General features: G+C 34.9%; 1 protein-coding gene across 22 annotated transcripts in view; it reads right to left on the reverse strand.

Annotated features, from left to right (window-relative positions):
- LOC148654992 (membrane-associated guanylate kinase, WW and PDZ domain-containing protein 2-like) overlaps positions 1–25,774 on the reverse strand; it is a 395,408-nt gene that overhangs the window by 42,000 nt on the left and 327,634 nt on the right. For 16 of the 22 annotated variants that reach the window (XM_088644983.1, XM_088644989.1, XM_088644988.1 and 13 more), the window contains 5 exons: positions 17,563–17,594; positions 13,579–13,768; positions 6,988–7,029; positions 4,710–4,801; positions 4,026–4,218 (listed from right to left, as the gene is read on the reverse strand). In XM_088644983.1, coding sequence (XP_088501109.1) covers positions 4,026–4,218; positions 4,710–4,801; positions 6,988–7,029; positions 13,579–13,768; positions 17,563–17,594 — 549 coding nt within the window. The remainder of the gene's footprint in view (positions 1–4,025; positions 4,219–4,709; positions 4,802–6,987; positions 7,030–13,578; positions 13,769–17,562; positions 17,595–25,774) is intronic. The other 6 variants (XM_088644985.1, XM_088644991.1, XM_088644990.1 and 3 more) reach the window with 2 other exon arrangements.

Raw genomic sequence — 25,774 nt, forward strand, 5'->3', positions numbered from 1 at the left:
TTTCCCCAATGTCCAGGCACTACATGCTGCGATTCCCAGTGGAATATAGAAATGTCCTTTTAATATTATATTATTTAATACATTAATAAAGCTGTTCCACAATACTGCAAATGCACCTTTTAAGTGAGTACAGTTTCAGTGACAGTTTTTTTTCTTTAATATGGTTTCCCACAATACAACTATCGTACATTTTACAGGTAGCACCTCAGTGATACCAGTCAGTTAAAATGTGATCAGAAATACAATCTGTGCTGGTTTTGAATGTGAGCAGTCTCTCACAGTTATTAGCTAACATGTTTAGCACTCATGGTTTAGGTTATTTCCATCAGCAATGGATATTGTACTATCATAAAAACTCTTAATTTAGAACTGTAAATTTTACAAAGTCCAGCTGATGTGCAAGACAACATCCACACTAAAACTAATCAGTCAATAATCATTTAGTAATAGCTGAGCTTTTAAAAATGTTCTAAATGAGTGTGCTACTTCTTATCAATAAAAAGTGTTCATACAGTATGTAAGGAATGGAAATCACTTTCCCATCTGTAGAGAAGAAACATGCTATGTACAGCTCAGCTTTAACAACATAATACAGGGAACATCAAGTTTCCAATTTGCAGAAATTCAAGGCAAGGTTGCATGTAACTTCAAATGCAAGAATAACATGATCTAAAAGTAGAGAGGTTGTGTATTCACCACAAATAAAAAAAGACAGCACTTCAATATCTGATCAAAAACAAAAAGGAACAGAAAGAAACAACCTGTCATGGGTTTGGATTTATTAATGCATGTTTGGAAAAACCTTGATCTTATCTTGTTTACAGATTATATACTCCTGGGATTCCATGTTTACTGTGTCATTTCACTTGGCAAGGCAAACCCATTTAAAACTCAATCCAAACAGAATTTTTGTTGCAGAAACAAATACATTTTATTTCATGTTATGGTAATTCAGTGTCTGTTTTCCTGTACTTTTCCTTCATTACTGTGTTCTCTTCCCCACTGAAAGCTGATGTTTGGAGAGCGTTCTGGTGCACTATGGCTGCCGTCGCATCATCCAGGTGGGGCTGCACATTGGTGGTGGTGGAGGGGAGTCCCCATTACCTGTAAAGCGCTCTGAGGGGAGTGTCCAGAAAAGCGCTATGTAAGCGTAAGCAATTATTATTACTATCATGAACAAAAGTTTGCACACTCTTGTGTCATTTTGATTCAGAGAGGAGCAGTTCTGTCTTCTGGTACACCAACTAACTCCCAAGAAAATTGTGGTTTTCCATTGACGTCTGAAGCAATGTATTTTGCAGTATAAAGATAGGACACTTAACAGTAATCTGAGTAAAAGAACTGACCATAGCAATCACTCTGTTAATGATACAGATAAGCTTGTTCAGGTGTCTCAAAGGATTGTAGGCCATTTATCAAACCCATTTTCTCTACGTTTTCCAACAATTAATTCAGTGAAAGACAAAAACCTCTTATAACACCACCAGCATTTCAAGACACAGAAGTGTACTGTAGTTAAGGATTTCTTGTGTTATTAACACAACTAATGAGTTCCATCTTCTCAACAACAAAGCACCTATTACAAAATAGCATGAAAATCACAGCAATCCCATGAGTTAAATGCAACCATTTCATTTTCTAGACTTCCTAGATTACCGGTTTTAGAGTTATTTCAGGCTAAAAATACATTGAATATAATTCTTTTTTTAATCAGTCCCAGTTCTTTATATAAAACACACAAACTAAAATCATTTCCCCAGATAAGACTTTCAAGATGGATGAGAGAAGAAACACATTTCCCATATGTTTTATATTATCTAGAGTGTTTTACAGAATTCAGCAGCACTGGATTCTGGATTCTGGATGGCAATGCATGGTACACAATGATGTACACATACTGTACTTCCTGGGTTACGTAAGGGTTCTATTCCGCAAGACTTTTTCTTAGCAGTTGCATGAACAAGCATAGATAATTACCATTCATGGTACTATAGCAGTCTCCCTTTATTTTCCCTAGAAATGTGTCAACAAGTGAGTTATGCCGGCGTCACAGTACATGACTCAACACGACTTCTAGTTGGAGAGCACGTCAAATTTAACGATTGCAGTTGGAGAATCTTGCTGCCTTTTCTGTCCTAGAGGGTGTCAAATTATACGACAAGGAATTGCAGGGGGTGACTAACTACACGATTCCCTTATGACTTTTCATCACAGTTCCAAAACTCATATTGCGCCGTGAAAGTACCGCAAGGCCGCCTCATTTTGTCAGCCAATCAACATGGAGCACACCGGAATAAGGAGAGGAGCACTGCATGAAAGTAAACAAACAACAAACACGAAACAACAAACATGAAACATTGAACAGACATCTCCAAAGGTCGACGAGCCTCTCCTTCATTTGCACAGTCCAAAACACTCGCTTTCCGTCTTTCCTTGCAGCCACCATTGTTCTTAACTGTTTGTGGGCATTTGTATGCATTATATTTCCGGTTGACCGCTCATTGGCTGTTGACTGTCGCAGACACAAGAGCCCACCCCTACGATTTGCGACTTGCTACGAGAAAATCAAACCAGTTTGATTTTGTCATAAGAGTTGCGGAGTTGTAGGGGCTGTTAAGAATGCTATAACTGAGTAGCTGGGGGTGTCACACTACACCACTGGCGGTAAAGGGCATGCGCTGCGCCTTTCTACAACTGTGATTTTCTTACGATTATGTAAATGAAGGCTACGACTGAAAATCGTAGGAAAATTTGTGTAGTGTGATGCTGGCATTAGGAGGAAGAGCAGAGCAGTACTGCAGGCTCACCAAAGTTTACTGTCCTTTAATAGTTAACAGTTAGCATGGATGGGGGTACAGGGCAAGAGAAAAATGTAGCAGCAGCTAGCAGTCCATGAGACAGAAAGAAGAAAACGTCCCCTGTTTATTTAGGGGGAGAACAAGAATAAAATGGAAGAGATAAATGAAAAAAAGGGGTTTTAATCCCATCATTACAATAAGGCAGCATAAATTTAGAAATACACAATACAATAAATAAACTAAATACCTTTTAACAAATTTATACAGTGCATTTCATTGTAGTGTAGATGTACCCTACACTGACTGGTAATTAAACACAAAATAAAACAAAGAGTAAATAACAATAATAAAATCACTTAGCCACATTTCCCGTTGGCCCTTACCAATCATGGCCTCCTAATAATCCCCATCTATGAATTGGCTTCATTACTCTGCTCTCCTCCCCACTGATAGCTGATGTGTGGTGAGTGATCTGGCGCACTATGGCTGCCGTCACATCATCCAGGTGGATCCTGCACATTGGTGCTGGTGGAGGGGAGTCCCCATTACCTGTAAAGTGCTTTGAGTGGAGTGTCCAGAAAAGCGCTATATACAGTAAGTGTAAGCAATTATTAATTAATATTATTACTTACGTAGGTGCTTCCCATGCTAGGATTTCAATATGATTACTCAAAGTGAAGAAGATAGAGATGAGATAATAGTGTTCATAAGTAAATAAGAAATAAGTAAGAGATAATAGATAATGAGATAAAGAATGAGATACTGTAATATGCAAAGGCTGAAAAAAACTGAGGTGTAAGACAGAGTCCTGGTATTTGTTTGTGGAAACCATTAAGTTTTCTCTGTGCTATTGATCTTTAGAAGTACTTTGCCACACAGTTTGCTCTTCATGCATGTGACTTAAACTCTTGTGAATTCAATCCATCCATTTTTAATTGCTTTATCCAGTACAGGGTCAAGGAGGAGAGAGAGCCTGACCCAGCAAGCAACAGGCAGGGTACACACTGGACTGGCATAGTCCATCACAGAGACAAACAGGCACACACTCGCACAAGGGCCAGTTTTTACAGAAGCTAAGTAACTTACACGAACATGGGAAGAACATACACAAATTTGCTTTGTCGAATCTTGTAACCCAGGGTGGTGTGATTAAACAGAATAGACCATTTGATTTCAGATCAATTTGGCTTTGTAGTTCACAAACTGGAGAGTCTTTTATTCACTTACCCGTGCCTTGCACTTTTCTTTTCACAGTGAGATTGACCTGTCCATTTCGCGCAGCACCATGCATAAGGTCGATGACATATCTGTGAGTTTTTCCAGCCACAGGGATTCCATCAACAAACACTAACTCATCTCCAGGACGTAGTCTTCCATCTCTGTCAGCTGAACTTTTCTCAATTATTGCGCCAATGAGAATCTGTAATGTTAACCAATGTAAGCCTGTCAGCAGTAAACAATACTCTCCCTTGTGGAGTAACAAGTGTTGACATGGATTTCAGACTGATGGCATGCTGGCTATAATGAACAACTGGTAGAAAAAAGGGTTATGAGTGGGGTCACACAGAGACAGATGGATAGGCAGTACCTAAAATGGTAAAGCAAATAAAGGATGCAAAAGTGGCTCATGGTGGATCTTTTAGTGGCTTAATTGCATGTAAACTAAAATCAAGATAAAGCATGGCATTTTTTCAGAAACAAAATGGGAAAAATAGAAATTATACTCTAATGACTACTCATTTAGTGTTATATCGATTGTGGTATTTTGGGCAATGGCATGTACAGATGAAAACCTTAACAGAAAGCACTGCAGACAATAATACAATGGACTTCCCACCTTATTTGTTTCTGTTTTTATACATGAACAAGGTGTAAGTCTAAATGACTCTTTTAAGGGGAATATTTACTTACTGGCTGTCCTGGCTCATCTCCACCCAGTATCCTGAAGCCAAACCCAGACTTTTGTCTCCGGAGATGAACATCCAGCTCTCGGTACTCAAGTCCTAGCATTGGGTGAGAACATAAGAAAGACCATTGGCAGGAGGAAGACCTGACATTCATACATGCAGATACAGATTTCATACACACAGTGGACCATGCAAAACTGCTGTGAAGTGCCATATCAATTTCAAGAAAAAAAAGATATAGTAGAAATATACTGTACTATATGTAAATAATCAGTTGTCACAGACCCACCTAATTAAAACTGTATTTTTGTTAATATACCACAAAGTTTTTATGCTCAAAAAGTATTCAGTTAGGAAGATTTTTAATATAAGTATGGACACATTCAAAAACAATATTAATGCAAAGTATGAAAGTCAATCATATAATAATTTCTAAAATGTTTTCATTATATTATTTATTACACTTGTTTTATCCAAAGGGTACAAGCTCCATGAGCCAATTTAATTTAAAGGTATACTTTTATTTAAAGTATTAAGCAGCCTAAAATATTTTAAAACAAAAATTGAACTATCCTACACTAAATATGTTTAATTCACTGCACATGGCAGCACACGAGAGCCACTGCTGAGGCAGCTCTTAGAGATTCACCAATCTATTCCCACAGATGAAACACAGAGCTTTTGGTGATTAAATCCAAATCAAACCAAGAAACAAGTGATTAGTTATCTGCATTAAGACTTAAAATAAATTTATATGCAGAAAAATGTATGGAAAACAATCTGAAAAAAAAATGAGTGCCAAAAATATTATGGGCCTGAGTTTAAAATGTAAGGTGTCATTGCTCGATGCTTCCTATGAGTGATTGGGTCTCTTAAACAATGTCAAACATAATTTACAACTTAATTTTCTGTTTAGTAATGTGAAAACTGTGTAATTATCGCAGATTAAGAAAGGAAAAAAACTGTTTGAATTTCTTGTGCACTGCTAACTGCTGCCATTGTGTACCTGGATATAGTGGCTTAAATGAATATTGAATTACGTATCACAATATTAGCCGCAGAGCATCTTACTGCAGTGATTGACTGCAGCAGAGACAAAAGGTTGACATGACAGATTATAGTAGTAGAAACATGTTTTTGCAACTAAAAGAAGCTGTGAGGGAAATTTGTTCCAGAGTAACGTTTTCAAAGCAGTGAGTGCTTAACTTCTATTTTTTTTAATATAAATATGTTTCCTGGCAACACGCATTGTACTGTATGTTTCTTTGCTTTTTGTCTTGTTTTGTGATGGTGTTGTTTAACTTGAGCCTAAAAAGTAGGCATTGCCAGTGAAATTTTGGAACAGTTAATTGTCAATGCAGCAAACTGTTGCGCAGTGACTTGTCGCACGGTGAGCTGTCTCACGGCTACATGTCATGCTTCAATTGAATTTAGTCACATTTAGCTTGCAAGTTGAAAATGTGTTGGAAGCAATTTTGCAACAGCTTATATAGATGTGTGAGTTAAAGCTACTGTAAGTATCCCAAGTAGTTGTTTTCTTCTGGGACGGACAACAGTCACAACTCACAAAGACACAAAAACGTTTTAAGCACAAATTGTGTATGCAGGATGAAGCACTAAACATGTCAATTAAAATCTCTCTATTTAAATCCCCAATTGTACAGTTAAATCAATTCATATATAGGACTATATTATTGAAGGCCAGTTGCATTCTTCATCCCATGTAATGTCGCAACTAGAAATACACTTTGACTAGGTTAACTTAGGCCTGAAAAAGCATGACGCAAATGAGAAAACACTGACTCTACTGATGTGTCAATTAACTGGAGCAAGAAAATTGCCAAATTATTTTGTTCTGATTTTCATTTGAATAGTGAAGACTCATTTTACATCACAACAATAATGGACTCCTGCTCCTATGTTCCTGGTTAGTTCCTCATATACAGCACAAACTATCAAAAAATAAGGAAACTACTGTATAAGCAGTATGTTTAGTTTTGCCCATGATTTTCTTTACTATCCGTGATACCAAGTAGAGTAGAGTTTAAACCACTAACTTAATTTTTAATTGTGACAGTAACATTCAGGTTCACAGAAAATACGAATAACTAAAATTCACAGACTGTAATTCACAAAGGCCATTACTATGCAATATGGAAAAAATGGAGCAACACAAAACAAAATGCATGTATATTATTAGGAGATGAACAACACAGACTAACTGAAGTTCTACAAAACAGCTCTACAAAGGAAACAACAAAATGGCATTTAGGGGTACTTGCCAGTAGAATCCATTCGAAACGCTGTCCTTGGAGGGCCTTGCTCTGAATAGAGAAATTGAGGAACCATCCATAAAAAATTACATGTATACAGCAGTGGGCCAGAATTCTATGTTATATACAGCTATGATTTACGAAGGAAAATACAATCAAAATACCATAATACCATAATTAAATACCACTTAATTTTTAGAGATTAAGTAACTCCATATTCAGTCTTTATACTGTAGTTATGCAATAATAGAAATACATTGAGACATGGCCATATACAGTACACTGAAGGATCAAAAGTTTAACTCTCTACAGCCGAAGATTTAAATTAATTCTACATGTGTGCTCTTTTTTAGAAGACCCCAACCTTCGTGTTGAGTGGAAAACGAAGTGTCGCCTTCTAATAATGATTTAACTGATCCTGTTTGAGAAAAATGATACAGAATCATGCTAGTAAATATCTATGTTCATGATATATTACATTATTTACGACTGAATTCATATCTGCAAATTTCCCATATGGGTTTTTCTAAATTTGGATTGCTACAAATACAGTAATAATAATAAAAGGATAAAAGCTTGCAATAACATGGATCAATTGAAAATCGTTTCACGTTTTTACGAGCAGAAGATCAGTACTAAAGATGCACTGCTCTTTTGTTTTTTTATGTTTTTCTTCAGTTTCTATTGCGTTCTATTTCGCATAAAATTCACATTTGATCAACATAACATTTTCAAGAATGTACACAAATCAATAATGATAACTCAAATGCATTTCTGGCCATCCTTTGCTTTGGTTATAATTAAAATATGCTCTATGGGTACATAGTGCTCTAGCTCAGTATGGAAAATCTAAATCTGGAAATACAAGTGCTTTGAACAGCTTGCTAATTCATTTTATAAGCTTACATGGCCAGAAATACTGTAGGTCTGTATCACCATTTTGGAAGAGTGCAATGTCTTAGGAATAGCTTTGTTTATGTAAACTACACATGCCAACTGTTCAATCGAACAGCCAGGAATTCAATGTACAAACACTATGCATTGACAGTATAATAAAAAAATCTAAATAATAATGATATTAATGTAATAAATATTGTTGAGATGTGAATTGCCAGACAAATAAATAGCAATTAGTATTTACAAAAAAATGCAAGTGGATGTTTTTAAGCTGTTCCTTCTGATTTTCATTTTAGGGGTTTTTATTTTTTTTACTCACCAAACTATAAAATAAACACTTTTAAGGTTCCCATGAATAATTTCTTTACATGTCAGACTGAAGCTACTGCATGGACTAATTTAGTTTGGGGCAAGATTGTTAAGTGTTTCCTTACAAAATATTATATATAAAGCATAATTTGTTAAAAACAAAAACACTGAAGGAGATATGTATTAAAATTCTATACAAACTAACAGAAAATATTATGATTAAGAGTTGTAATTTGTTTTACTTTTTAAAAAATAATCCTTTTGCCTATTTGCAACCACATTTGTTACCACAGAACCCATATACAGTCTGTCTTTCAATCTTGTTCACTTATGCCTTTGAAATAAAAATTACTTTGAACTTTTTCTTAAATATCTACTGTTTTGAAATATCACATCACTATAGAAACTGAGCTTTTAATAATGATTTATAAAACCACCAAACTGAGTTTTGATCATTCCTGACAAGTCTTAATCTTGGCTTATTCTTTCTAACATTATAAATAGCAGAGGATAAACGACTTCCACATTTAGCCTGATCGTTGATGACATGGAAAATATATAAAAAAAATAAAACATTAAAATATAAGAAAAATGATCATATGTACATGTGGTATTTCCTCCTGTTCTGATATACAATGTACAGTACTTACATTCTAACACATAAACAAAAGATCAAATACTTTCTCTCATTTCAAAAAGTTAAACATGTTGTACAGCCTTTGGCATAATCAGAATTTGTTTTAAAAGTTAAATTCAGTGTTTTCAGATTAAGTAAATACAATTCAGGCTGGGGTACACCATGGCAATGACTGGCGATGGCAATAATATATCCAAAGTCACATAAGGAATAACCACCATCAAAAAGAAACAAAAGAAACACCTTCCTGTCAGGCATCTGTATAACAGGGGTACATGAGGCCTCTGGGGCATTCTCTCATGACATTCAGTGACCCCATGTTGTCACAATTACTGTATAATACTGTATGTTCACTATTGCTTTTGTTCTTTACTTTTTGGGGGGGAAGCACTTGCTTATTAATATGTGATTGTACATGTGTTCTTTGAGTCATTTCAAATAACAGATTTAATAGCTGCAAAATATACAGTAGGCTAGATATTGAAAGCACACACATACTGTAAATGTGTCTTCTTAGAATTGCAACTACTTATTACATTAATTTGTTGATAGTTTCTAATTCTTTCTTTATCATTCCCAATTCCAGTTTCTAATTGTGCCCCCTTAAAGAGATTTTTTCTAATGTATATTTCCAAAGACGACAGGTAGCAAGTTCCTAAAGAAGGAACAATGGCGCTTTTTGGATTTTGGATCTATAAATCCTTGCATTTCATAAAGTGCTAACCAACATTGTTGTCTGCACTCCGTTTAAATTCTATAATTTTCTTAAGAATAATATATTTCTCTTTCAGGTGCAGTACTAAAAGTTATAGTATGTATTACATATTAATATGAACCTGTAGTATAGAAGAATTAATACAGAATCTGAGATTTATGTTTAAAATCTATTTTTAGAAGAGATAGACCTACAGTACACAGGGCTAGATCTAAAATACCTAAAGAGACATACAAACTGCTGCATCTGACAGCTTGTGGAAAATTATATAAAGTAAACTAAAATGTCATAGATTGAGCCAAATATCATAATAGAGGACTCTAGTTATAAACTGAGAACTTTGGGAATGGTTGCATTATGACCCACCAGCAAAATATTATGACAAACTTCCACCATAATGTTTGTTAAATTTACATTACAATTTTTTGTCATCCTGTACTATATCTCAACAGTGAAATTACATATCATTTGAAAAGACAAAGTGCTATTGGTTATTTTTTCCCCATGAATAGAATAGGTAACCAAAAATCATTACTTCATGTCTGCCTTGCATACATAAATAGCACACAAATACAATATCTTATTTAAACATTGTTGATAATTCAACTTATTCACATACTTTTAGATGCCTTGGCTTACTGGATATATGAACCCAGCTACTGTTAATCACTATTTCATCCTTAACCACTGTACAGTACATCCGTATCAAGCTCCTTTGTTTCAAAGTCACAGAAAAGCTTAAGATCAAAACCATACTATTAAACTTAAGGCCTACGCCAGCAATATTTTAGCTACTAAGCCTTCCTATTTATGTATATTCCACTGAAAGTTATTGTGTTGTTTCTTTTTTATCAAATTTTTTTGGTTTGATCAAATTGAATGAAACTGTTTTTTGGCATTACACAGCATTCATCATTCAGGCTTTTATGCTGTAGTAAAAGGTTTTCCAATTCTAAATTTCCATTTCAAAAGCAACCTTTTTAATTAGCAAAATCTTAACTGAAGACTTTAGAGTACGCATATTTCCTTTTGACATCTAATGGATGCCCCTGAAAATAATGCATACGAACATTTAACACATAACATTGCCAGTTCTGTTACAAAGCATGGTGCATGCTATACAGTTTGTATTCAAAAGAGTACAGCAAACCTAGTACAGGAATTGGACTTGAGTATCAGTTGACAAATACTGCTCCTGATGTCCATATAATTGTTTCATATACAGTAGGTCACCTTACATAAATAGACATCTTTTTCCCAATGGAAATGTACAGTCAAGTAACAAATTATGGCTAAAAAATAAACTGAGCAATTTCAGTCTCTCCTTGTATACAGAATTTTTGGATTACTCAGTTTTGGATTACTGGTTTGATCACAAAGTAGCAAAATTAGTACTCCACATTTACAGACTAACAAAGAAAATCTCCACTAAAACTGCTACTAAGACATCAAAAGGCCTAGAACTGAAACACAAAATGTAGAACAGCAAAGTATTGAATTACACTGATCAATAATATGACTGAAAAACACATTCACCCTTCAACAAGACAGTAATGAAAAAAGAACATATTCAATTTAAAACCATAAAGCAGTTTTATGCAATAAGGTTTATGACTATTACCCTACCTATTATACTGCTCCATTTAATGTAGTACAGCTATTACAGTAGATATTACTGATTTACAGCAGACAATGACTGTTAGACTAGCAGTCCTTGCCTGTTGTGAATTCTTTGTTAAAATGTTCTATTTTCATCTAAAGCACCATTAAATGTTCTTAATCAACTCCCACCTTAACCCTTGGCCTCTTTAATGGACCACTCTAACAGGAGAATATTCCTCTTTATTACTGAAGCATATTTAAGTATAAAAATAATCTCTGTTGTGTAGTACGCTGAGTAATGTACTGCTTTATATTAACTTTAAATCTGTACACAAGATTTAGGAAACACCTTCAATATGATAAGTAGGAAACACAAGTCAATTTGCATTTCCAATATGACAATATAATCAGCCCGGTGATTTCATCTAACACATCATAGACTTTTAAACATCGGCACTCCAGCAGTATCACAGCAAGAGGCATTGCATGCCATTTTCTGTTTTATATTTAATTTTGTACTGTAACATGTATTGTACATTGTACTGTATATTGTCTCATAAAGAACTTTCATCATTTGTCCACTACAACAGCAGACTGAGAACATGGCAAAAAAATAACTCGTCTCAGTATAAAATTACTTTACCATTTTACAATTTAAAATGTAGGATGTAGTCTTATGTATTTATCTACTGGTTTTACTCTACTACTGACTTTGAGCACAAGTCACTTCAATTTGCCGTTGCCAATGGCAGGACCAACCTGCGGCGTGAGCTTAAATTATCCACCTTAGTATTTTAGGATGTTTTCACTTATAACATTGTATCTTTTCAAAGTTACACTCATATGTATGCCATATCTTTCTTTCACAGGTGGCGAAAGCCTCTTGGCCTGGCCCTTATAAATGGGAAATTGTTCATAAATTATTTATCTGGTTAAATAATGGACTATTGGTATGGTATTAATATTATCCAGATCTGTGTTTTCCACTGCAAACCAGTTCAAGTCAGCACCACAGCACCACTAAATACACAGACTATGAAAAGCACATAGACTAAAAAAGCACAGTTTTAATCACACATACTGTATAGCGTTTTTTTCATGTTAAAAAGGTATAAAAATGTATCCCCGTCTATTGTATATACGTAAGATGATTGCTTGCCCATGGTCTCTTGGTGAGATGTGGAAAACAGGAGCAAATAAATGAGTACAGATTTTTTTTTAAATCCTTTAGCAAATATTTGGCAAATAAACAGGTTATATCTTTATCAGAAAATGACCGATTCCAGTAGTATTTTTTCAAAACACTCACATAATGAATGAAAAAAGGATCACACCTCTGATGAAAAGAGGACAAAGTCTGTGAAGGAATTATTGGGAACAGGACATGTATTATCTGAAAGAATGGCCATAAATCTTTTTCAGTATCATTCTTTTTGATGTGTAACACTCCACAAGGACAAACCCTGGCTCCATGATCAACCCCACCAGACCACCACTGAAGAATAAATTGGGATTTGTCAGTGGTGTGACTATAGCTGTTGTACTCTCAACAGGTACTCATTGTAATTCTTTCAATATCTTAGGAAAACCTGAAAATAGTTTTATATGTGTTTACATTATGACAGGGTGTATACAGTAAGTTACCCATCATAATATTTTTGGAATAGTGATGCTTGTGATGTCACTCTTCAGTGATGTCATGGTGACTCTAAAACACCACATACATTTAATGAGATGTTCTTAAAGGACATTAGTACAGAAGGTCAGTTAGATACTACAGTAGGTCCAAATAAAGACTTAGAGAACTCCTACACACTTTAACTTCCACTCAGACAATAAGTGCTGAACCCTTGTTTGCTCATTTGCAGATTTGTTTTTTTGTATCATATGCTTCACTATATTTTGATGACTCAGATGAAACATTAGACATTGTGATGCTGAAAAGAGTAAAGAAGTTTTTCTCCCTTCCATCATGAGAAAAATTACAATACTTATCGGCGCAGAAACAGATAATCAGCACATAAAAACACAAGAGTACTAATAAGAGGAAAACAATGTGCATGTGTTTTCAGAGACACAATTATTCAGAAGTAAATGTGTCAAGGCTCTGATACTGTATATTTGCCATCATCCTCCCTTAAACACAGATGCATTACATGTCTCTTTTGCTACCAGGACTGTGACCTTCCTGATGGGGGCCAACAGTTGACAACAAAAATGTCTTGATTTTTGAAAAGGCAGCTCTGAAAAATGCCCTTAGCATTTCAAAACAGTCACTCAGAAGGGCTCTTCTGTGTTAAATCAGATGTGACAACATGAAATGTTGTATCCTCATTGTCACATACACAATGGAGGGCATCAGGGAGGGGTGAGTATGTGTGTAAACTACAGTAAAACCTACTTACTGGAACATTAATATTAAATCATGGTTGTTACTTACGCCTACTCTCATAGATAGCTCTGGACTTCTCATAGAGTTCATAGGGGTCAGGTTTTCTTTGATCAAAGCCATCGGCTGAGTCTGGGAAAGAAGCCCTGTGGAAGTTTGATGGGAAGGGAACATTCTGTGGAATTACTGGAGCAGATAAGCTGGTCTGGGGGCTGCCTTGGACATCCCACTGCTCCAACACCTGCAAACACATTGGCATTCATTTGTTATTTATTTAATTTTGTTTCATATGAGCTATTTTACTGTAGGTGACCAAAAACCCCTTTTCCGTAAGTGACCAAAGAGGTGCATGCCTTTTGTTACACCTTCTGGATTTGGAAACCTGAAGTGTGAGGCTGCTAATGTTCCTTGGAATACGATTCTACATATCATTTTGCTTTGGGGATGTTCATGGGACTTCATCTTAACACTTTATCATCCAACTCTCTTTTCACAGAGAATTTGTCCACTATACATTCGTAGTGAGCCAGCTGAGATGTGGTTCTTAGGATGGAGAGTCCTGCCCTGCAGGACATGGAGTGAAATCAGAGGAATTAATTCAACACATTCCTGGCCTCAACACAGTGTGACTTACGGTCACTGTCAAATGGGGTTAAATCAAATCAGCCTTAATACAGAGTCAAAGGTCCTTACAGTCCATTTTCCATTATTGATCTACTGAGCTATCCAATGGCATAAAAACAAGCTAATTGCATTTTTTTCTTTGTAGGACTGGAATTCCTGGGATTTTGTGTGTAAATTTTAACCCCATGTTTCAGCACAATTATCACCACTAAAGGATTACACACCATTAATTCCATTCCTGCTTCAAACCTGTTAAGATCCAACTTGCACACATCAATTGCCAACTGAAGGATAGTGATGTAATACGAAATATACTGTATATGTTTTAATCAGCTACAGTATAATTGATCAGCAGTTTCAATTAGTCTACATTTTCGTAACCAAGAGATTTACTACAGAAATTAATAAAAAAACAAAGGGTGAGTGACAACATAATGAAGATTAGTGCAATGCTGAAGCCCATAGATGTTAGAAATGTTCATTTTAAACATGTGATGCATTACAAGCAACAGTGCTGAATCATTAAAGCTCTAAAATGTAAGAAAATGGCAAAATAATGTAATAGTGGTCAGTATGTTTTATAATGGAAAAATCACAAATCACAGAATGTATTTTTCTAAAAGCCATTAGGGTTTATGCATGAATGTTTCTACAAAATGTATCATGGAAAGCACCAGATGAAACTATAAATAGCATTACTGTAGGTATGAGATCTGTCAGATGTAATGCAAACTATATGGGTTGCAAGTACTTGTAAAGTATATAAAAAATAAAAGGAAAAGAAAGTAATACATGTAAATGAGATTTGTTTCCAAACAGTTCTCTACAAAATACTATTTTCATAACACTAAAATATTAGAAAGTACTGAGAGAAGATTAATTCTGCTGTAAACTTTATATTATTGACTGAACAGCTCATTGGCAGTATAATGAAAATAGATAGTGATGTACCGTATGATGAAACCCTAACCTAGTACGATACCTAATTGATATTAAAACATGAATTTGGATACAGATATTACTTTTCATTTAATAAGGGAACTGTTCTTCAACACAAAAATGATAACCAGACATGATTCTTCAGGACTGAAAAACATTTTGTTATGAATAAATGCCAAGTTTTTTTAGAGCTTTGGTAGTTCTCCTCTTCTAGGGTGCCTCCTTCTACAGATTTTATTAACTAACAATAATTTTGAAAGCTTTTTTTGTGAGGATATAATTCACCTCCTCCTATAATACATTAAAAACACTTCCTATAAAAATCAACCAAACACAAAAACAATCAAAATCACCAAGCAAATAGAGATTCAATTTGAATGAAATATGTTTTGGGCAGTAAATTGTATCTCAGTGGGCACAACATTGCATTGCAATTTTAAATATTACCACCATAAATAGTATTTTAGTGCAGAAAGACATATAATTTAAGAATCATTTTGCTGAGTTCTTTTAGCTCATCACAGTAATACTAGTGCATCAAGGGTATGTAGGGGTCAGTATTAAAATTTGTCAAACCAACAAGGCAGCTATTTAGCTTTCTTTTAGATCTTATATTCTAAAACATTGATCTGTGCAAATGGTGAAATTCTTTATCAACAATCAACTGAATAATAACGACAGATCAAGCAAAATGTTAAGGCACCAGAAAGCTGTATTTTATTTATTTACCTTTTTTAATTTTACATAACATACTCCTGAGTCCCCCCTCGAGGCTATTTTGTTGTTCTTAAGAAAATTATTTCAATGAAACCTCTGTTGAACTCTTTGTGCTTTCTTTGGATTTCAGATAAGAAATATCAGCATGGTTTGAATTTTTACCTGACTTTTTAAAATAATAATATCAGGTGTTAATGAAGAAAAGTCTTCAGAGCAAAAAATTGCTGAACATGCAAAGAGCAGATGAATATTTTTATGTTTAGGAAAAAATAAAATGCTGATTTCTATGAATGTATTACTTAAGATGAAAGCTTGCTGGTTGTTTTATTGTAATAGGAAGTTTCTCATTTTACAGGATACAATAGTGAGGTGGAAAAAATACTGTAGGTACAGTCCCATTTGCTTTCCTATTAGAGTAAAATTTAATTTGAAGTAATATAAAATGCAGGTTTAAAAAAAAAAACAGATTCCCAGGTTTCATGGAGTGTCTCACAGGCTTACAATAATTTCAGGAAGTGACTCTTCTGTAAGTCGTCAATGTGACCCAGTAATTACTATACAATAATTGTGTCTGAACATTGAAGGGACCATTCCAGAGTGCCCACACAGAATATTGTCCTGATATTATAAGAATGATTCATGAAGATTGCATTAGGTGAAACATGGTTTGAAAAGAAAGATGCTTCATCTGGGACTTTTTTCTTTCGGATTTCCTCACACCAAATCAGTCTTCCCCCAGCTGGCGATAAAACGCATCTAGAGTGAGCAGTGTTGAGTGTCCTCTTCTGATTTGACATCCCACTTCTCAAAAGAGGGTGCTGTTCCACTTGTGCACTCCCCCACGACCACATTTAAACTGAACTGTTGGGCCTCTCTCCATTTTTATATTCATCTGTCTCTTCGGTGTGCAGAGATTGGCATTTTAGCAGCTTGAGAGAGAGAGCACTTCTTGAATTCTGTTCAAGAGAATTATAGTTTTGAAAGCTAACGGTTTGTCTGACCTCACATATAGTAATGTTTCAATCAGGTGGAATGTGATAAAAGTTAAGTCCAGTTGAGTTGATTGAATTCCAGTAGCCATATTTTGATGAATTGTGCATCCCAATAATAACTTTGTTAGGAAGGGCATCTGTTCGCTCCTTGCTGCACTAAATAGCAAAATAAACACTTACAATGTCTTCCCTGTGGGTCCTGTCATAGCACATTAATGCAGAGTACTTTGGAGGTTTCAGCTTAAATGAAAAAATGAAGTGAAGGTGTTTTCACAACACTTTGTTCATTTTTACAATTAGAGATGTTGAACTATTCAGTACATCTTATTTTTTTAAAGATATATGCTACTGTATGTAGAAAACATGGATTTATACAGTATGGAATCACTCACTAAAATTCAAAACAGAGTTTTGACAAAATGAGTTCTGGAAAGGTAAGAAAACATTGTTCTCCCTCAGTACTTCAAGCTCTGCTTGTGTTGACAGAAAATAAATGTACACAGACTGTCCACTGAACAGTGACAGTTTTTCTCACCCATTTATTTCAGGGTAAGAGGAACTGATGTGTCATACATCATAAAACAAGGAGAGAGCACTGTAACTGTGCAACAAAGGCATATGTTTTCTACAAAAAGATAGCAAGCAAGTCTAACATTCTAATCAAAGCCAGTTAGAAGCTGACACATGAGCACACAGCTGTTGCCATAGTTAATATTAAATACAGAGCAGAAGTAAGCTTTGTTTGGAAGACAATGCATTTTACCTGTTTAGAGGTCTTCCATGGTGAAAAGTGACCTGCAATGGTAAGAAAACAAAAACATTTAGCCTAATAAACAGTGCAGCCAATACATAGTTTGGACATGGTCTCTCTGAGGATATTCAGGTTTAGTTAAATAGAAAACAAAATATGAAGAAAAAGAAATTGGTGTACACAATCACACGTCACTACAGTTTCTGCAGATTTGCAGCAGCAATGTGTGCTGAAAGCATGAGAATGAGATTATAAATACTGTGTCCTGTTTCCTAAATTTACAGTTAAAATGGACACAAACAAAGCCAGATAACTAAATGGCACTCAACACTAATAGACATGCAAGAAATGAAATATCAAAATTGTCTTCTCCTGATATATGGTGGAAATGATGTAACCCAATGCATTAGCAATTGAGGGCCATCACTTCTGAACTCCAATCCCTGTGCGTTAAAACTGGGGACTTTTGTCTATGTTCCTTTCGCATCATGGTACTTCTGCTGCAGATTTCCTTTTACAACCTACTTCACTGACACACACACAGTGATGCAGATATTATATGAACATGTTCAAACATTAGCTAAAGTGTGTCCTCCGTTTCCCTAAGAACACAAGATAATTTAGTCTCTTGACGTTATGCAAGCACCTGGGATGTACTCATGACCTGTCCTTAGAATGTCACAATACTGCTTCAAAAATTTACATTCTGAAAATATTAACTCTCAATGCAATATTTTACTTCAAAATAAAACTCTTAAGTGAATCCAGGAAGCTAATGTTGAAAGTCTAAATATATATAAATTCCTAAATCATAGAAGTTACTTAATTAGATGTCTACTTTGACAACGGAAGTGATTAGAGCTAATTTGCCTGTTGCAGATGCATCCTTTTTTTCTTTCCACAACTGAACATTTTAAAAACAAGAAATTCTACTCTGGATTAGGAAAAGAAAACAAACTAATGCTGTATTAGCTGACCCCAATAACCAATAGCAAAGAGGAACAAAAAGTTAAGTCTGTCTGAATGAGTAATCCTGGCTTTAACTTCATGGCCTCATATTTGCTTACTTACAGTATTTAATTAGGGCATGATAGTATTTAGCGAAGTGCAGTTCATGCACGGATACACAATGCTATGCTTCAAGCCTTGTCTTCCACAAACCCCAAATTATCATTTAACCTTATCTGCCATTCACACAGCAGGGTCCTGATCATCCGCCAGGAATTTCAAGCACAGAGACTGAAGGAGAGAGCAGCTGTAGTCTGCACTTTTCTTGCTCTGCAGGTCTTGCCTTATATATTGAACAATGCAAAATGCAAAACCTGTCTTTAAGACCATTTTTAATTAAACAGTGTTTTCCTGTGTAAAACTGTTATTATCTATCAATGCTTGTGAGTGAGTTGGCAATGAATTACATTAATAAGAAAGGCAGAAAGCATGATGTTATATTCCCTCCAAAACATACTAGGTTGTATTTTTATCATTTTTATAATTCATAATTTTTTAAATAAAAGTAAGATCAGCCTTTAGAAGTCTATATTTTGGAAGATGTACGTGATGTACAGTTTTATCTTTACATGTTTGTTAAACCTGTCTGCAGTGTCTACAATAGGAGCTTGGACCCACAAACCACCAGTTATGAGAATAAAATACTACAGTAAATGCTAAATGAATTCATGAGGTTGTCTCATAAATGCAAATTGAAAATAAATGTTATTAAGACTTTTCACTTATAAGAAAAGCTGTACAGACAGGAAAGTAAGATATACTGTTTATTCTTATTATTACATTATACACTGCCAAGAAAAATCCATTTGTCAGCTGAAGCTGAGCCAAAATTGGGTCATGCAGCAAGGAAATGATCCAAAACATGTGAGCAGATGTACAACAAAATGGCTGCAAAAGATGAAATTTCACATTTTTGATTGGTCAAATCAAAGTCCAGGCATACATCCTACTGAAATATTATGGCAGGACCTAAAGCAAGACGTTCATGCAAGGAAACCCTCAAATGTCACCAGCCTGAAGCAGTTACTGTACATAAGGAAGAATTGGACAAAATGTGTTATACATTTCATTCAATTATCTTCATTTTTAATTAAGACTTTAAGGAAGATCTAATTATACTTTAAGTCTAAAATACATGAGATAATGATTCAAACTAGGGGGCTCACAGACTAGGGGGCTATCAGCACTGTATATATATTGTCCTCGAATTTACACATTCAACTGTCAAAAAGCAATTGACTAGCAAGCAGGGTCAGTATTTCAAAGCTTAAGGATGCGTATTTTGGCAGGAACCATCATTTCAGACTAAAACAAGGGGAATGAAACAACACCCTTAGCCATTTGTTTTACACATACATCTTCCGTGGCTACAGTATATATAGATTTTTGAGTAAAAGAAGGACACATAGACATTACAGTTTTTTAAACATTATCAGTGTTTCTATGGGATACTGTAAATAGATGTACCTGTAACAAGTACAAAAAAGCAAAAGCAAGTTCTCTCTGTAAAAATTGCAGGCATCTTCTAAGGTAGTTTTGTAAGCCTCCATCAAATCCATGAGGAATTAGGGTTAATGCATTTAATTCAAAAGATGGATCAGAACAGTTTGCTGAATGTATTACTTCCTGAATACTGAATAAGAAGAAAAATAAGGTATATTAAAATCATGGTGAAACGTTTATGTCACAGCTTACAACATTACTTTTATCACGGAACAAATGAATGTACCAGCCTAAAAAAGAAAAAATCAGTGTGCAAATCACATCCTTTCTCCATCTTCCCTACTCAATTTCATTCTTTCTTTCATGTAAAGCCATGGACACCCTCCAGGAGGAACTGAAGACATGCAAATCAATGGGATTGGATTAGTTTGTCACTCAATGCATTTTTTTGCAGGCAACAATTTTCTTAAAGCTGTAATTATAGCATAAATGCTCTCTAATTCAACAATGGCAAAAGAAACTGCACGTGGCAACAAAAATTAAACCAGAAGTTCATCTTTTTCAAGAAGGGGTAGTAGGAATTCAAGTTAATTGTTTTTTGGTACAAAATAAGCAAATAGTGGCTGGGACCTTCATGATTTCAATGCATGCAGTAAAGCAAACTGATCCCTAATACATTTGGTTTTGTAATGCAGGTGTTGTAACAGAAGAATATTCCACAGGATTAACAAGGAGTTTCATCACAGGCATCTGCATTCTTCCATGTCAGATTAATATTATATATAGTAGTATAGTAAATGAAGGACATAAAATCTGTAGCAAAAGTTAATACTGACTTCTATTCTGTAGAAGGCTGGAGAGACAAAATATTTAGTCAAACCAAATTATAGTTTCATCTAATGGATAAACCTAGATAAAACCAACAAGTAAAAATGAAATATTTTTGTTTCTGGAAGAAAGAAGAACTTGATAAAAACTCAGCAGAATATCTGAACTTCAAGTCTGTATAGCTTTAATATTGCAGCAGGAATGATACAGTAGTACCAAAAAGCTTTTATGTTTTAAGCTTTCCTTTAGAAAACAAACACCGCTATTGTACATCCATCCTGTATGTTGATGAATATTAAGAGTACTGCAGAAAATACTGCAAGGTGAAGGACATTACACAGGACAAGGTAAACGAATATGGAAATACTGCTTCATTGCCAAAGTAATAGCATGTTAATACATACTACTGTACATAACAGAAGTAGTCTTTTGGCAGAAGCCATTTGCTTTTTCTGTTTATTTTCTTACCACTGTATCTCTGACAAGAGACAAGCTGGGAGTGCTTTCTGAGAGCATATGAGCCAGAATATCTCTTCAAAATCCACATAAAGCTTGCACAACTTGTTTAGGAGGCTTCAACATGTTCAAGTGTAAAGTATTGATGGCTAGGGAGCACATTTCTGCAAAGAGCTGTCCTTGGTACTAAGAGTTCTGTAAGTACACTGTACTGTACATAGGCATCAGCACACATCAGTCTAGTTCTAAAATAATTTTGGGGTGATAGTTTTGAAAGAAATGCCTTATGTGATCCTATACATTTAAGCTAAAGTTTTAACAGTAAACATAAGCAGGAAACCCATTTTCAAAAGTCAGTGAATTAATGTTGATATTATTGCTATTGAGTCCAAGATTTAATTTTATTAATTCAAGTGGGAATTTTATAGTATAGTGCTTAGTCTATCTGAAAGGGGAACACAGCCTTATTGTCTATTTCAATGTATATATGCATATATGCATGTGTATGAAAATAGAAAAATAATTAAGTACTATTGAAAAACATTAATTTAGTGTTATTCGGCACTTTCTCTAATTCTAATTCAGTTTTTTTTTCTTTTCACGGCTGTACAGCCCATCTTATGATCTCTTACAAATGTGGTAATCAAGAGATAGTCAAGATGACAAGCTACTCATGAATCTTGCTGTTTCTCTACTGGAACTGTGACTGTAATGTGATCATGTTGCAAAGGGCAGAAGGGAAACATTTTACATAAAATCAAATTACAATAGGTCTACTGTAATGAATAGTATAAGAACAGGACTCAGTTATTCAAAATCATTAAAGTGACTGCTTTTCATAACATGAAACACTTTTTAAGAAACAAATCCATGTTTTGCAATGGCATGGAAACTATTAAAATAATAGAATAATTTATCAGACAATGATTATGCAATATACAAGGTTACCTCATCTATTTTCAAAAAGCTCAAATAAGGACACTTCAGGCAATGGTACTCTTGTCATGAAAAAAGTCAATTTAAGTTACTACAACAACAAAAAAGTTTGTTTTTTTTAATTTGTTCACAAACAATTCTTGGTTGAAAATAATTAAGCATCTAAAGATAAAGCTTTGTTTTGAAAGCAGTATAAGTTTACTTAGAACACTGCAGTGTTTCTTTTATCTATGAGCAAGGGGGCCTTTGCTTCAACTCAAGAGAGAGGTTTCCTGAGCTAATGCACTAAATACTTCCTTAGAGCAACATCTGAGTTCATCGTGTTATCAGTGATTAAGTTGTTCTCCAAAACAAATCTCCAATTAGGGACCTTCCAGATACTGTAGGTATTAACTCATTACTTACCTTACAAAACCTTCAAGGTAAGGAAACTAAATTGTACAAACTGCTTTTCAATTGCAAGTTGATACTGGTAATTAACAGGAATCATTGGGGGCTCCAATAAGCATTTAACCACCAGATTTACAAAACAGTATTTACTAGAATGAATGCAAGATGATCTAAAGAATATGATATAAGTTAGAATGTTGTGGAAAATATGCAAAAAATATGATAGTAGAGTAATAAACATCAGTCTGTGATTATGCATACTTGTAATACTTTATACCTGTGCAAAGTAACTTTTAAAACTAAAGTCATGACTACAGTAAAATATATTTTGACCAACTTTGTAACATTATGGTAAAATTTCATTACAGACTTCATGCACTGCTTGCAAGAATAAGGGTGTTAAACCCAGTGTCAAGGTTAACTTCCACCCTGGGCTTGAACAATCTGACTTCCCTAAGTTTCCTCATAATTTATTTAGTGAAGCAATTTCTCTATTTCTCAGTATGGTTGCTGGTGCATACTGGCTACCACATGTCACCTATGGAGGTGTTGCATTTCAGTGGTGCATTAAATGGTTCTCCTCCTCCTGGGAACGTTGAGATTACAAGCGCTAAATAAATCCAATTAATTATTGAAATTATTAAAATAGGAATGTTTGCGCAATGTTTCAGTCTCACAATTTTGCAGTAACATCATACTTATGATTTATATCTACAGTATATTTCACCTAAATAGCTTTATTCATCAGACATTTGCATGAAATAACACAGTATGCTCCATTTCAGTATGCAACCCACATGGAGGTCTCCAGGCAATCAATTCAATTCAAAAGCCCTTCAAGCTCACATCAGCTGTATCCAAACCTCATCAACCCTGTCAGTTCCACTTGATTGCACTTTTATACCTTTCTCCTCTTTGGAAGTGGAAAGCACACATTTACCAAAAGTCCACCAAAAGTGGATTTAAAACAGAACCGCTAAAAAAGCAACTATCAAGTTGTCATCTCAGAAACAAAGAAGAATTTGATTTACAGTACCCGGGCCTTTTCAGAAGCAAGATGGGAAACCCCTAAGGGAAATCATGCAGGTGTTATAACTGGAGTTGATACTCTTCTCCCTGGACTGGAAGTGTGCTTTAGGACAGATGTCATTCAGGATTTAATTGATTCAGTCATCTAATTGGGAAAAATATTAATTCTCAAAAGTATAAATCAGATATTCTTAATAATCGTTATCAGCCCTGTATCAACTAAAAAATCCTCTCAATTAGGAGTACTAACTGAAATGTACTGTAATCAATGTTTGAAACATTATCATTCCCACATACTGCATCTCATCATAAATTGATCACCTATTAATTGTCAGAAATAAGGGTCAATATATTGAAGAGAGGGTGCTTAAATTTCTGTACACTGACATCATTGGAAAAAGTAACCTTGAAGTATATTTTTCAAAATTAAGGACCAAGTGCAGAAGCAAGTCTAAACTTGACAAGTTTAAACAAGCAAGCTGCTGCTAAACTGTAGCAGTCAGGTATTTAGCACTAGAGATTACCCAAGGGCAATGGTCAGGAACTGTTGCTTCAGGAAGTTCAACCCTTCAGAGATAATAATAATAATAATATGCTTTTCTTGACACTCTACTCAAACTCTTTTCAAATGGTGAAGTAATTTCTTCATCTGCATCTGATTTGCTGTGAATTGGGACTGTTGGTGCAAAATGGCTGCAATGCATCACCCTAGTGGGATCTGTACTTCACTGATGGATGAAGTGAGTCCCCTCCTATACTGTATCTACACTGGTCTGAAATCCTTAGAAATGCTGTGTGAATGCATGGTATTAATATGACAAGATGATGCCATGATCTGATACAGGTTTTTTAGTTAGTGAGAGCAGAATGAAAATGATCATTCCCTTAGGCCCAACTTGCAAAGTTCTGGCTTGATCAAATGAGATCTAATGTACACGTCACACCTTTATACAAATGTTCATTATTATTTATTGTCTAATGCTTTAATTTAATGTGACTTACAGTATAGTGGTCATTACCCATTTTCCAGCAATGTCCTTACCTGCCACTGAAACACATGACTGTCTGGTCAGGAGTCCAGTGCCCTGGTCTACATGGAAATCCCTCATTACCCAATTATTGTTGCAGAATTCATCTGTTCACAATTATCATGCAAGCTAATGGTTTGGATAACAGCTAATGAAGGTGTTTGCAATGAATGTATTAATCAGACCTAATGAGGGACAAGACTGCTATTTGTTTGCTGAACAACAAAACAGGAACAATTCAAATATTTTAGGAGCAGTAATATTATGGCATATTGCACAGGGTTATGAAACTCCTTGGCTTATACAGTATGCTTCTGTACATTTGAACTGTGCTCCCTTTTCATTGTATTCCCTTTTCTCCAGAAATATTTTAGTACTCACACAGTTGTGTTTCTGGAGTGATCTAGGTAGTACCGTGCTCAAGGCAGTGTCCTTAACTTACACCGGAACCCATAGCTGTCTGGTCAGGAATCCAGAGCCCTTATAATTACTCAGCACTGCTGCCAACATATGATACACATTGATTTTAGCCTCATATAGAAAGTAAGAATGCGGTAATTGATGGGTGTTATAATAGAAACTATCTCCTATATACCTGTATAACAAATAACATCCTATTTCATTATATTGAGCTACTTTTTGTGTTTACTCGTCAGCCTATTATGTGGATATCTGTGATCCTTAGAACATCACTTATTGATTTTGATCTTAATGGAAACGGGACTGAGTTTAAAAAGTGAGTGACACACTGTATTCAATGAAGTAAAATTAAATACCAGGCTGTGGATTTCATATATACAGTATAATGAGGTCAAGGGCAAAGTTACATTTAGAAGACAATGAACTAATACACCACAGACATACAGTATGTATTGAGGTTTTAATAGTTAATACTGCCTTTAATCAATGAGCATCTACCCGCCTTTGTGAAGACGGTATTAGAACAGAACCTGCTCAACCTGCCAGAGAGAATGTCAGTTTCATTTTGGCAGAATCATTCACTTTCAGGTCCAGGGAAGACAATCATAATTGGCCAGGAGGGATAGCAGACATATTTGATAACAAATAGTATCAGCAGGTTATTTTTTTATTTATTATAGCCTGCT

Source organism: Lepisosteus platostomus, chromosome 9 (genome assembly GCF_059453375.1).
Source record: "Lepisosteus platostomus isolate fLepPlt1 chromosome 9, fLepPlt1.hap1, whole genome shotgun sequence".
NCBI classification, from domain to species: Eukaryota; Metazoa; Chordata; class Actinopteri; order Semionotiformes; family Lepisosteidae; genus Lepisosteus; species Lepisosteus platostomus.